Consider the following 15,120-nt stretch of genomic DNA (forward strand, 5'->3'; position numbering starts at 1 on the left):
TTGAAGCATAAAGAACAATACTGATTTGGAGTAAAGGTAATGTGAGGCCCAGTTTGGACATGTTGGCTTTGCTGGGGAAGGGGGGGGGGGGGGGTTGGGCTTGGAGCCTGGGGACCGACTACACTGCTGCTTGGCTGTGCCAGCAAGTCTAAGTTAAACCTTTGATAGATCAAGTGCCTTCAGTTGTATTTTTTGAGACGCGAGCACCACGAACAATTACCAAGTTTCTGTAATGCAGCAATAAGCATTAGGCTGTATACAGCCACACTAACGTCAGCCACACTTTCCTCTATCTAATGTTCAATAATCAGAATTGTATTTTTGTTGTATAAACACATTATGAGGGGGATTTAGGGATTTTTTTTTTTTTACCCTAATTTCTTTTTAACTCAGTCTTATCCAAGCTTAATCCATGATTCATTCATTTGTTTTATCTTTTTAGTATTTTTTATTTTTAGGTTACTACATATGTATGATAGCGTAGATCAAATGGCATTTTGCGTTTGTTTTTAATTTCTTTCATAGATGAATTTATACATTTTAACAGGGTCAGCTGTTATCATAGCACCTCACTTCACCAAGATGAAGTCTGCCAAGGCATGGATTGATTCAGTTTTGTTTGTTTGTTTGTTTGTTTTTTTTTAACCATCTAGCTGAGTCATCTCTTGTGTCTGATTTACTATATACATATTAGTGTGATTGTTTATTTGTTGATCACATGCAGCTTTTGTTATCTTTCCTAAACATTAACCAAAAAAGGCAGATCTCTTGGCTCAACAAATGATAGTTCTTTGATCAATTACACCTTGTGAGAACGTGCAGTATATCAAATTTACAATGTTTGAAACTGTCTTCCTAAAAGAGGGGGAGGCGGGGGAGCGGTGAACCCCCCCCCTCCCTGTGCGATGCTGTGCTGTGTGTTGAAATGAGGGGTGTATAGACAACAACAAGGACAAGTTTAAGCAGGTTTAAGAGTCATGTCGAGGGGTATTGTAGAAGGCCAGGGTTTGACTGACAGTGGTGAGTTATGTGGCTTGTTTTTTTTTTTTTTTTTTTTTTTTTTTGTGGAATAATTAAGAAACAATCAGATATTATCTCAGAGTCAGGAATTGTTGTGGCAGATTCCAAAGATGTTATTTGTAACACCAACACTTATTTTTGCTTCCATTTTCACAGTCCAGAAACGGTATGATTTGTAAATCTGCCTCTATATGAACAAACTGTATAAGCTAATGAGATAATGATGTAGTTTTTTTTTGTTTTTTTTTAGTGTTGATGGACACGTTTAAATAGGTCTAGCTGAGAGATTCTTTTTATTTCTTAGACACGATGGTTGTTTTGAGTGACTAACCCTGAGATTTAAGGATGAGGTTTCAGAACAGAGAAGCAAGTGTTTCCTCTAAAAGCGTTCAGATGTTTACATGCTCTCTGATTAAGAAACTACTGCTACAGCCGCAGTGGAGACTACACACTGACAACTCTCTCAAAATCACACTTTTCATGTTTACACCATGACTACGTTTTTCTTTTGAACTACCACAGTAACATGTGAATGAATAATCAGCCTGCCACGCATGCCCTCGGAGGAGGCCTTGCAGGACGTCAATGATTCTGTTTCCAGCCAATACTGCATTAACTTGACGGAACAATTTTTTTTTTTTTTTTTTTTTTTTGTTAGATCCGAGAACGTGAACTTTTTTTTTCTATTCTGTGTGAGAATTTTTGTTTGTTATGTTTTGATTTTGTTGATCATTAAATCATTTGATCGTGGATTAAGACAGATAAACAGTGTTGGTGAGAACAATGCAACTAAAATGAGTGGTACACTGCGGTGCTTGTATTGCACAGCTAAAGAGTTTTCATTTTGATGCAACGATGCATTTTGTCACACAAACCTGATTTTATGCTTACTTAGTGTGTAATTGTCAGAGCATATTAGCTGTTGACTGTCAATGTAGCAGTAGAACTAATCACACAAGTTAAAAGATTTTGTATTTAGAGTTTTCTAAATGCACATGAAATGATTTATATTCAGTAATGATCTATTCATTTTTTTTTTTTTTTTGATAGATATGTGCATGTGTTTTAGAACAATAAATTCTGTTACAATATATCTTTCTTCATATGATACTTTGAAATTGGCCTAAAATAAACTATATACTTTGTGGTAAGATTTTCCCTGTGCGGTAATTCATTGTTATCATTTTGCAGAATGAAATGTGAGTTAAATATGCAAGGGGCTCTCAAATGAAGCATAGTTTAATCAGTAACTACAAAAAATAGTCACAATAAATGATCTTTGTTGAAGCAGAATAGCATTAGCGAGGGGAGAACAGTCTTAAAATCATTAGATATTATATTTAAAATTTGTATTGAAAAAGAAAGTATTCGAGGCGCTTCGTTGCAGGCTGCAGCAACATTTTGACGTGTTTCACGTGTTGCACGTGTTGCAGTTCCCCCAGTGGCCACTTGAGGACCACAGTGCTCGTCTGGCCTTCTGTCGTCAGTAGCGAGTGTATACACTGCCTCCTAGTGGTCGTAAGGTGTAACTCAAAATAGTCACTACAGATATCTAACCTATCAAGAGAATATCTGAGCTTCCTTCTCCTTTTTTATCCACACATCATCAGTACCATCCATAGTTGCCTCTTAAATGACTGTTCAATGCCTTCTCGCTGAAAAAGGGAGGAAATGAGCCAGTAATTATGTAGCGGTAATATAAAAAGTGATATACATGCCAATACCTCTGATGAAGATTTCCAAATGTGGTCTGGAAAATGACACCTAAAACAAACTAAATCTTAGCAATTCATGGCTTACTTTTTCAAATGTTCCTCTCACGCATAGTGGTCTGCTCTTCATTTGATACATTTATTTCATTTCAATTTTGTTTCAGCATTCGATCAAAGACTTTGTTCTGACAAACAAACTGAGTGAAGGGACACTGTCTAAATATGAGGACATCTGTGTAAGATAATCCACGAAATGAGAGCATACCTCAGGGTCTTGTAGTTTCTTGGTAAGTGTGGACTGCAAATGGATGCCGAGGACACGATGCATGAGAAGGTGGAAACACATTGACGAATATTAAGTCAAATTAATCCTAAATTCAGTCCATCCTCCAAATCCATAAATGTGAAAGATAAAAGATTTTTACTGCAGGTTTGAGAAAAAGTAATTGTACCAAAGTAAATAAATAAAATCGTCAGCAGATTTGTTAATATTCCATTACTAGATATTTTGGAAGACAAGAGAACACTAATTATAAATCAGTGTTGCCTACTTCTCAATAAATCATTCATACAGACTGGAATATGATTAATAGTATTTATGTTGTGCTTTTTTTCAGCCAGACTGCTACTGTTGAGTTCCTGATCAGCAAACTGCACATACATTTTCCCATGTTGCTTTTGTTCTTCATGCTGATAAGGTTGGCTTGGCGGATATGAACACATCTTCACACCGGCAGATATGACTAAACTAAAACAGCCAGAGTTGCAGCGATTTGAACAAGCTATTGCACACTTTTGCATCATTTTCTGTGCTTTCAGGTATGTCAGCAGTGACAGGAGAAAGTATGAATCTCTTGTGATTTGCGCAAAGTTTGTGCCAAAATTCAAACGAAAAAATATTACTACTTGTTTTACTGCGTGCCCTACATGACACCCGACTGTTATGCATATTCCAATCTTTTTTCTGAGTATATTCAGGCTTCGCCAGTGATAGATATGTGAATCTGTAGAGCATTTAATCTGTCAGGAAAATTACAACACGTGTTAAATAATGACACAAACACATTCTCAGCCAAATGTGACTATGATCATTCAAATATTCATTCATTCATTCTTCTACCGCTTATGTTTTTTCTGGGTCGTGGGGGGTGCTGGAGCCAATCCCAGCTCACTCTGGGTGAGGGGCGGGTTCACCCTGGACAGGTCACCAGTCCATCACAGGGCCAACACACAGAGACAGACAGAGACCAACAACCATTCACACTCAGACCTACAGACAATTTAGAGTCTCCAGCTAACCCAAACATGATGTCTTTGGACGGTGGGAGGAAACGGGAGTACCTGGAGAAAACACACACAGGTACGGGGAGAACATTATTGCATTAATAGAAAGGGCTTATTGCCAGGAAGCCTCATCTCTATTTTCTGGTTGTCATACTCATACTATAACTAGATAATTTTTTGAATAATATAAGCCTGTGTTTGCTTTAGACTTCAAAAAATAGGATATATTAATGCACAACACAGAAAAATAAAGCAACAATTTATTTAAATCAATTTTTATTAATTGTATGTATTATAATGTTTTAATACTATCCCAATAATTATTAAATATCACATGGAAAAAATAATGGTTACATTTTTTATATTTCATCAAAACTACCACAGATCAAAAAACTTGAACAATAAGTAAGAAAACATTTGTTGTGTCTGTGCGCATGGTAGCAAAACTTCTGAAGGTAAATACCAGATCATGCTAAATAGTGGACGGCGATTTAGAAATGTAACTTGGATTTCCAAATGAACTTGAAAGCAGCACAGCAATGTTTTCTTTTCACAGTGTGAATTTTGGTATTTCATCCTATAGGACAGCACTACAGTTTGAAGAGGACAGAGCACAGAACAGTGACTGCAAAGAAAAGCATTTTCTTTGACAATATATCAGGACCAAAATATGCGGAGCACTAAGGACAGAACACAAATTTTCTTTCACAGTAAATACCATTTAAAACAATACAGTATACTTGAATAAGAAACATTATGTGTTTATAAAATTCCATTTTGTCATTATTTACAAATGCTATCCCTTCCACCTTTAACATACCTAACCTGTATAATTTGGAGCTATGGACCAGATTTAGCCATCTGTGACCCAAATTCAAGAGTGACTACCAAGAATCTCATCCAAATTTATGTCTTTCATCCAGTCATCATTCCCAGAGCCAGACTTCAGCAAAGAGTCTATAAAGTCTGAGTCTGTGTTAATCCCAGGAACTGTATTGTCTCCCTCGGGCAGGAAGTCAAAGGTCAGGCGGTTGGCTCTGTTATTCTGGTAGCTGCTGGAACTGGGACTGGGCTCGGCAAAGCTGCCTGCTGGCACTCTCTGTTCGGGAGAAGCTTGGTTCAGATTTCCCCCCGCCGACGGAGAGCCCATCATTGGCTGGCATGGTCTTGGGCCCGTGTCTCTTATTGAAGGGTTAAGGGGGAGCATCCCGATGTCCGGCGCTACCTGGTTTGGTGGGCCGATGTGCCTTTGTTGGTACGGGTGGTTTGGCATGTCAAGCTGTGCGCCCTGTGACTGCAGTGGGTTGGGTAACCTCCTAACGCCAAGTCCAGTTGTCAACTGCTTGTTGGCCGCGCCCCAGCCCATGTTGACATTTGTCATCAAGCCTCCGAGACCCTGTCCCGGCACCCCCGCAGAATGCATGTCAGCTGTTGTTCTCGAATGTTGGACACCTGCTATGCTGTTCATCCCGAAGGAGCCGCCCTGTGTGTTCGGTCCCAGGAACTTGGGTTTATTTTGATTTAGTCCAATGCGATTCTGACTGCTGTGCTGCTGGAACTGACTAATGCAAGAGCTCGGATGACAGTCGGCGCCAATACTAAAGCGGCGGTCTGACGGTGACGGACTCATCTTTGAACCAGAACCCCCAGGCAAGTGACACGACATTGACTGCAGGTCATTCTCTGGACCGTTGCTGGAAGATTGGGAGGAGTTCTGGCCTAAAGACAGATCAGGATAAACTGATTGCAATTATGGTCACTTTTAAACATTTAAATAATTCCAGTCTCATCATAAACATACGATACCTGTGAAGATATTTCCTTGCTGGAGCCCCACCATACTTCTAGACTGCTTATAATCGGGGGGAGGTCTTGTGAGATGACGGCTGAATTGATCATGTGTACTGTCTTTGTCCTGCAAAGGAGAGACACAGTTGTGAGTCCTAAATGTGTAAGTAATGACTTGTAGCAGATTCTCACAGAAGGCTTATTAATTGGTGAGAGTGGTGAATGAGCACATGTGAATGTAGCTTACTGAGTTGTTAAAGGTGTGCTGCTGTTGGTTAAGCTGTCGCTGCATGGCCTGTGTTTTGGCTGGGCCTTTCTGCTGGGTGCTGGGTGCCGGGGCCCGTGGCTGCGGCTGGGCTGACATGACTCCTAAGCCTCCATTAGCGGGCAGCCTTGGACCAGGGGGAACGGCCTTTAGAAGACACACATGATGGCTTTTACATTCATGTCAGTGGTATTACCTTTTTTAATTAACAACTTGTTAGCCTCTTCTCTGCTTAAGTGCCTGAAGATGGGAGCTAAGTGCTGTGGAGGTTGGAGGTGTAAAACACAAAAAACAAAACGATGCAATAATATGACTTGACCACTAGAGGGCAAAACTTTACAAGACATCATAAGTCTGTGTCAAAGATGCTATTCAACTTCCAGAATGTGGTCAAGGCTACTCCCTCTGCAGATGTAAAAGAAAGACTTGGAAACAGGATTTTTTTTTTTTTTTTTTTTTTCATTTTTTCATTTTTTTTGCAGAGGGGAGTAGGAGCCCTCCTCAAGGCCTATTTCTCCCTTGATAACTGTGTCTAAAGAGAGTGGAAAGAATCCCTGAGACAGCAGGAAATGTGTGCCGATGGGGAGTTAAGCGCCAGCACCATGACTACCTCCATTTAATAAGCTCTCCTTTACTGATCACTGTGTTGTGTTTGGCAAGGAGGCATTCCATCCTCTAGAAACCCATTTGGCTCCTGACACTATCGCACTGATTAAAACGCTGTAGTCGGCAGCACTCAAATGAAATGGAGATATCCGCAGTAGCTTTTTTATTTGAAATCTTGTCCTCAATGTATGCTTTTGCAGACAAGCTTTCACTATTGTGGGTGTTTTGAGCTATATGTCCTTGTAATTCAGAGCTTTTTGGCTTTTTTTGGGCAGCTGCGCAGGATACCTAAGCACTCCAAGTCAAACCTGTCTTTCTTGAGCTTCGATAAAATGCCAGCATTTGTCATGAAAGAGGTTAATGTGCACCAAATCCAAGTCAACACACACTGTGTATACAGTGTCAGTCATTGTGTTGACTTAAAATATTTCCCAGGGTGAAATGGATTAAATCCAACAGTGCATTTAGCAGAAGCTATTACTTAGAGGACAGATTCTTAGCAGAGGACGAATCCCTACAGGGTGGTGACTTTGTGGTCCCAAAAGAAAAACAGAAAGAAAAGAGAGGGAAGTGTGTGTGCATGTGTATCTGTGTGGGTGTATGAATGATAATGAATGGGGCTGATATATAGAGAACTAACGAGACAGGATTAAAGAATAAGGGAAGTTGAAACTCATCAGCAGTCACAAGCCATTTCACATGAGCTAATATTCGCCTTCTCTGCCTGAGTTCAACCCACACAGCAAACCAAGCATTGCAATGAGGTTACACAGGGACTAAAACATCAAAACAGCGGTTTCTCCTGTTACTCTAGAAAGCAGAGTCACTGGCTTTGATTCACTCTATCCAGTTAGTGAGACTTTGAGAAAGTGTGGCCATCGCAGACGTTTCCCCAGTAGAGGTACCCTGGTGTGAGCTTGTTCCATCTTTATTCTAAGACAAACCAATTGAGGGCTGTTTTAGCACATACAACTGAGTAATCCTCTCTGTCACCCTGATGTGTCATAAAGCTGTTTTCCATTTTTTTTTTCCCCCTCTCATTCTTCACAAGCTTGTTGTAAATGAATACCACATGTGGCCCGGGCCTCAGAGAAGGAGTAGAGTGATTTAGTCTCCCATCCTGCGGCAGTGCAGGCAGCTGACAGTGATCCAGGCCCAGCCTCGCTGGCTCTCACACTGCACTTCCTCCAGTCTGGACTCAGGACGCAGTCCCTGGGGAGTGCCTCGGCATCTGGACTTGGCCGCAGCTCCCTTTCCCAGGAAACAAGTACTCCCTTCACAGCACTGCCAGAGTGACCTGGTAGGCTCAAGCCCCGTGGCCGAGCTCTTATCCCAACTGAGGGATGTGGTGCCACAAGTTGATCCACAAAAGTTGAGTCATTATTTACTGCAAGCAAACCTCTTGCTTTAGTTGCAGTTTTCACTTGTAACAGATTTTTCTTTTCTTTTTACAGCAGAGAGTTCTGTATTCACCAGAAAAACAAGGTTTTGAAGTGACTGAAGACAAATCTGTATTAGCTGAGGCTAATGGCTGAGCTGATGAAACCATATGTCTGTCTTCACTTGCTCCTGACAGCTGTTGGCTTATGTTGACAAGAAAAAAAAATCACTATTGACAAATGCAAACGTTTACCTATAATTAAAAATGGAGACCAAAAGTCATACACACATACCTATATATACACTGTGTTTCATCAGAGTCATTATCAACAGCTTCAGCATTATAGGGCCAATCCCCATTGTGGAAAATTCATTTTCTGCTCTTTATATATTATCTTAATTGGTGCTCATTGATGAATCAGTATTATTTCATATGATGATCATTTTTAATACAACGAGTGCGTCTTTCTTGCCCTCGTTGTGCAGATGGAATGCATAACACAGGCGCAGCGCTGATGTGACGAGCAGCACAAAGTGTTGCCCTTGAAGCAGCAGAAACTCAGGTTTCATAATGCGTTCGTGTCCTCTGGTGTACAGTATGCTGCAGGAGCACGTATTCATCCTCTTTTGTGTGACGTCACAGTTGCAGAGAGGCGCATTTGAATGTTGACACGTTTGACTCAGCCAACTGATGAAGCCTTATGAAGCTTTAAACAAGCAACAACTCCGGCTGTTTAAAAAGGTCTTCAGCTCCGCTCAGTGGGAGGAAGCCCGCTGCTCGTCGCTAGTTTTACACAGGGGGATAAGGGAATTCTTTCAGGACCTTTATTTTTCTGGCATTACTAATTCAAGTCACTGTGGGAAGAGACTCCACTCCTTTTCTCCTCTCTGTGAGCTATCCTTTCCTCATTAGTTAGACTATTAACCCCGTCTATGCTGACTCCACTTAATTCAACACTTGTTTCTCCCCAACAGTCTCTCCACTTCAATAATGCTACCTTTGAGCTTGTATATTCTATTTGCTTGAACTAACTGCACGTTTGAGCACGATGTCATCGGGAAAGTTGTCTCACCAAATCTTCACCCATTCAGAGCTCAAACACAGCCTTATGTCCTCAGCATTTTAAAGACTAGCGGTGACTGAGCTTTTTCCTTATTTGGGCTCTGGAAAACTTTGCTTTGTTAATAATTCAGCAACATCCATTTAAAGCTTTTTTTTTTTTTTTTCATTATTTGAAATTCAGCTCTTCCAAGTTTCTTCTTTTTTCCCTTTCATTTCTGTCATTTTGAATTATGCATCTCTTTCATCTCTTGGAATTTATGTTTTCAATGGGCTGCATCACATTAAAAAAAACCCACAGTGATCATTTTTGTGGCATGTTATTACTTATCACTAATGCTAACAGTATTAGCGAATGCTAATAATGACATAACTGGTAATTATACTAAACATGTTTGACATTGTCTTTTGGATTCTTGAAAACTGTTTGTTGGTTATTACATATTACATATGCAAGAACAAATTGAATATGGAATTGGGACTTGAATAAGGTTCTGTACTCACAACCACCTATTCTGTTTGGAGTGTAAATGAGTCAGGTATACTGTAGTGGTAAAACTGGTTCTGTTACACCCATGCCTGATGATGTATTTGTCATCCTATCTTGTTGACATCCATGTCTGTATAACTCCCTCCCTCTCTCCCTCCTCCCACCCTCTCCCAGCCACTCAGGCACTCCCCTTGATCTGTAGAGGTTACAAGCGCTCTCTTGTGTGGCTTGCATTATCATTTCACACAAAGACAGCTACAGATACTGTTAGTCCAAAAATGAAAGTGGGGACGGTCTAAATCTCCCCAATCATAACAAATCAGTGATTCAACCTCCGGCACCAGGCTAAGCAGATTACTGTCATTTTCCACCACTTGTCCCTTGTAGCTAACAACCTCCAATTAGCAAATCCCCCTGTGCATATCTGTGCCCTGACAGGGAGCCACCATGACAAGCAGAGAAATTAGAAGTCCTGCATGTTAATCTACCATGCTCTGGCAATCTGTGTCATCATCAAAACACTTTCAGGGGAAATACATATTCAACAGCAAAGACACAGACTGCAGCTAGAACAAAGACAAGAAAGTCCCAAAACAAACAGCGTCGCATTGTTGCTGGTTCAGACAGCAGGTTGGCTGCTGCGAGCAAACTGAAGGAAGCGATGAGGAAGACTAAAGTGAGTCTGTTTGACTGTGCTGCGAATCACGTTATCAAACCGACAGCAGAGGAAATGAGAAACTATGCTGCTGTCTAATTTGCCCATATGCTGTCCTAACATACAAAAGCCAAATTTTCAGCATCTGGTACAAAATACCGAATAAAACATTTGGATGAAATACCCCAAAATCTGCTTTCAGCTTCTTATACTCTCTTTAGTTAAATTTAACTCATGGCAGTACATTGGGACATTATAGATTATGGCCTTCCCATTAACTAAACACATATGGCATGATTTCATGCCATTAACATTGTGTATGTTTGTTGTTACATATAACAGTAAAGGCATGTTGTGTGAAAACCTTGGCATTCTGATGGAAATGAAAGAAAAAATAAAAACACAAAATAACCAAAAGCATGTGGCGATCAAACTAAGCATGAGTCAAGGTCTTCAAATGTGCAAAAAAAGTTTCAAGGCTTTAACATCCCAACAAGTGACGGACTTACCTGCCGTTGCTGTGACAGTTTGAACGGCAGCCCAGCAGGCACAGACTTGGGTTGCAGACAAAGGGCTCCTGACGTGGAGATCTGTTGGTTCTGGAAATGCAGAGCTGAATGAGGCTGATTCTGGCCCGTCGATGGTGACTGCTGCTGCTGCTGGGCTGCAGTTTTGTTCACTGAGCTTGCCATGATGGGCATTGGCTGACTGGCAGAATGGGGAGCTTTGGGACTGAAATGCAGTGTGGGCTTGGTGCTGAGAACCTTCATGTCCAAATGATGGGAGCCAGTGTGGCCATTTGACTTGAAGAGGCAGTTGGTGATCCCTTTACTCTGGTTGCTGATCCTCTGCTGGATAAGGGGGGCTGGGCTGGAGACCTTGTCCTGGGGGAAGCTGCTGGTGGAAGAGTGGGTGCTCATGGCGGGAGACCAGCTGGTCAATCCCACAGGTGGCGGTTGGTGGTGGTGATGTAGCAGGGAGCTCGGCTGTTGCTGGTTAGCTGCCATCTGTTTCAGCTGTTCTGCGTGAGATATTTCCGGCCAGCAGGGCAAGGCTCTGGGGTGTCCCGCCTGAGCGTTAGCTTTCTGTGAGGTGGTGGTAGGAGAGGTGCTGGTCAATGTGAAAGAGGGCCCTGCTGATGCCGGCCGAAGCTGCGGTGAGCCGCAGTGAACCTGGCCGAAATCTGGGGAATGCTCAGTTTTGATTGGCTTCTCCATCGGGGAACACAGACTAGCAGCTGCGCCTGCTGAGTTCGGCCGACCCAGATCCAAACCGAAAGCATCATCCTGCTTCAGCATCTTCTCAAACTCCAGGTCGTTCAGCGGGGGCACCGTCTTTGTCAGCTCATCAAAGAGATCCTGGAGATCTGGGTCAATCTGACCACCAGCTTCATCTTTAAAGTCAAAAATCATCTCTGTGTTCGACTGGCCACAAGACTGGACCTCAGTGGGCTCTTTTTTCATTTCTTTCAGGGTCATGTTGAATATGTCTGACCCCACTCCATGGGGCATCATGTAATTTTTCCTCTGTATGCCCATGCCTGAAGACCCTTGAAGAGCGTGAGACTGGGTGAGGTTATGGTTGCAAGGCCCATGTCCAAGACCACCAGCATCCACACGGGCCCTTTTAAAGTCTGATCCAGAGAAACCACAGGTGAGCCCATTTGGCTTTGGTAAGTGTCCTGGTGCATGCCCCTCAATCTTCCTTCGCAAAGATCCCTGAAGCTGCAAAATAAAACAGAACTGCATTTTAAAAACAAAAACAAAAACATATATATATAAAACAAAGTTTTGTTAATCTGCTGTTTACTGGATTTACAAACACAACCTCTTAACAGGATGTTTATAATTGCACTTGATTCAAGGCCAATTGATATCTCAGCCATAGTTCTGAGTATGGGAGCATTCAATTCTACATCCAGTGCAAAATTTACGATTTGCTTTAAGGCCCCACAGACACGTTACACTTGACCAATGTGTGAGACTTTGAACTGTTTCTATTTTATTCTTAGATAAAGGTCTCATTCAATAATGCTCATTTTGCTTTTACAATAGCGTCAATGTTTTAAATGCTTTATCTGGATTTAAATAACACTGTCACCCTATCACAAAAAAAAAAAAAAAAAAGCCCACACAGACACATGAAGATAACACGTGAACCCTACAGTGTATAATTCCATTTAACCACTTGCAGTGCGATGCAGCAGAGAAGGAAACCCTGCTGTAGCACTTAGAGAACTGAACATGTTTTTATATTATGTAGTTTGAGCACAGAGGTTGGGCTGAGAAGATAGTTAGGAATCTGAGACAGTCGACAGACCTCAGAGAGAAGAATAGGGTCTTTGTCTGTTTCCCTCATTTGCATACATTATATTTTAGTCCATTGTGCTTCGTTAGATAGTGGAGTTTCTCCTTTGTGGCTGAGCTTCTGCTTAACATGCTGGTGCAGATTTCCCACTTCCTTTTGTCCTATCGCCATGTCTTCATTTAAGGGCACTAAACACATGTCCATGACCCAGAAGTCCAACCACTGACTAACACCCCATGAAAGTGTAGCATTAAAAACCCTCGCAAAATGCACGTCACCGCAGCAGAATGTGCGTTATTTATGTACAGAGGTACAGATGCCATTGGCCTGGAAGTAAAATAATGGAGTTTCTGGCTTCATGTGATCTTTTCAGTCATTAACAGCAACTCACATAGAAAAAAAATTGGCCATGTAGTGGCAGTCTCAGGGACACTAAAATTGACTGATTATCTGGCCATTTCTTAATGCGCTGCCTGCATGGAAACAAAATGGCTCTGATTATACACCAACCAGCTCACAGGAGAGGAATATCGATGTGTTGCATATTTCACTGTGGGAACAAATTTGAGTCATTTCCACCTGCTGGCACACATTGCATTAAGATGATTCACAGCCTAAGGGTCAGGAGTGAATCCTGTTGTTCACTAAATTTTCTACTCTGTTCATGTTTGTATTACTTCTGCTAATACCCCTAACAATTGTTCAGTGATACATTCTCACATTTTAATCAAGGAACAAATATCAGTGTGACTCACACAGCCTCCTTATATTATAGCTAATAAGTGGATGGTTGAGGATGATTATGCTGATGGTGTTGTGCTAAGGAGAGGGATACTAAAATTATTTATCGTATCCAGAGGATTACATTAATGGCATTCGCCTTAGCAAGTGCAAACTGTTGTGCTTTCAAATGCATAATTGCCAATAGACAGATTCATTTCCAAGTGACTTCTCTGTTCATTTTAGAGCGTCATGACAGATCTCTATGTCTCAGTAGCAGAAGATCTCAAAGGCAAAAGGAGAACTGGGTTCCTGCAAGCAAATAATGGGCCTTTCTGAAAATGATCTGATTCGTTCTCATATTGTTATAAATTGTTTGATTCTTTGATGTCTTTCAACGACATTGCTTTTTCAAAATAGTCCTGTGATAAGACTGCATTATGACATTGAAATAATTTTGTTTCATTAAATGAATGTGTATAAACTCATTATTAGTGTTATGATAACTGTTTATTAACTAGAAATCTAAAATGCATATTTGTTTGCCAATAGGCCACAAATGAAAAACATGTGCCTGTAAGCGTAATGTAATTCGGCCTATGCCTAATAGCCCATTTTATGTATTTTTAAATAAACCATTAGTGAGCATTTTGTATATGAAAATTTAAGTAGAAAATGAAATATTTGCAAAAGAAAAGCAAAGACTTTTTGGATGTTAGACACACTTTGACACAAAAGTAAAGCTCAGCTGAAAAATTCTTTAACAGAGACTGCAGAGAAAGAAATCCTGTCTGGTGATGTAATGACAGCCTGGTTGGATGATGTCAAGTTGCTAGAGAAAATCACAGACACACAAAGTTTGAACTTGGAAATCTTCCCTACGTTCGTCCACAGTATGTCTCATTCACCAGCTCTTTTTTGCCATCTTCACTGAGTTCCAACCTATTAAACGGCGTCTCTCCATCGACTAGTGGACATCTGTTTTTGTCCAAAAACAGATGAAAACAGGCCCTCCACTGTGTTCAGCTCATGCACACTTTCTCTCTCCTCTCTGTCTCAGAGCACTCTTTCTGGAGAAGACAGACAGGAGTACTCCTCATGGTTCAGGGCACTGTCTGAGAAAACACATCATGAATAATGGAAAGGACAGTGGATGTGTTGCAAAAAGCAACTGCGAGACAGGGTTGCCTCACTACTGCCTCGGTGCCATTTAAACATAGTCTGTGCTCAAAAGTAGTTCAAAGTTCAGAATTGAAAGCGGAGGCCTCTCAAGATACTAAGATTTTCTCAAGATTTTGCCAAAGTCAGACCATATGTGCATCCTGATACGAATTTCATTTGGCTAAAATAACCAAAGTCCAAGCTTTTACTTTCACATTTCCAAATGAACAAAGTATAATCCTGTTCACTCAACGCTCAGTGGCCTCCTAACTGGCCTCAAATCCTCAAGACAGATCTCCAAGTGATCTGAAAATAGATTTTTTGATTAACATTTAATGAGCTTAGAAGCTCTGAATCACTTTGAAAGTGACTCCTGCAGCATGAGAGGCTCAAACATATGCATTATATACTGGTCATTTTGGAGATGAAAGCAGATCTGGCAAATGTAATTCACCTTCTCCAAGCGCCTGTTCAGGGTGAGCATGATTTGTATTTATTTAATACCAAACCAAAGGTAATATCAATTCTAAAATCTCTCATCCAAACTTCTCACAGCTACAACAACAACAGCAAAAAAAAAAAAAAAAAAAAAAAAAAAAAGAGGACACAATATTCATGTTTTTTTAGAAGATTTTAAAAAGGCGTGTTTCGACGTTACCTAATTATTTTCAT

General features: G+C 40.9%; 1 protein-coding gene across 1 annotated transcript in view; it reads right to left on the minus strand.

Annotated features, from left to right (window-relative positions):
• Positions 1-4,290: 4,290 nt before the first annotated feature.
• maml2 (mastermind like transcriptional coactivator 2) overlaps positions 4,291-15,120 on the minus strand; it is a 32,662-nt gene continuing 21,832 nt past the window's right edge. Inside the window, exons 2-5 of the mRNA XM_029518086.1 lie at positions 10,770-11,984; positions 6,052-6,216; positions 5,823-5,931; positions 4,291-5,735 (exon numbers count right to left, since the gene is read on the minus strand). Of these exons, the coding sequence (XP_029373946.1) occupies positions 4,891-5,735; positions 5,823-5,931; positions 6,052-6,216; positions 10,770-11,984 (2,334 nt within the window). The 3' untranslated portion in view covers positions 4,291-4,890. The remainder of the gene's footprint in view (positions 5,736-5,822; positions 5,932-6,051; positions 6,217-10,769; positions 11,985-15,120) is intronic.

This window comes from Echeneis naucrates, chromosome 13 (assembly GCF_900963305.1).
Source record: "Echeneis naucrates chromosome 13, fEcheNa1.1, whole genome shotgun sequence".
In the NCBI taxonomy this organism is placed as follows: domain Eukaryota; kingdom Metazoa; phylum Chordata; class Actinopteri; order Carangiformes; family Echeneidae; genus Echeneis; species Echeneis naucrates.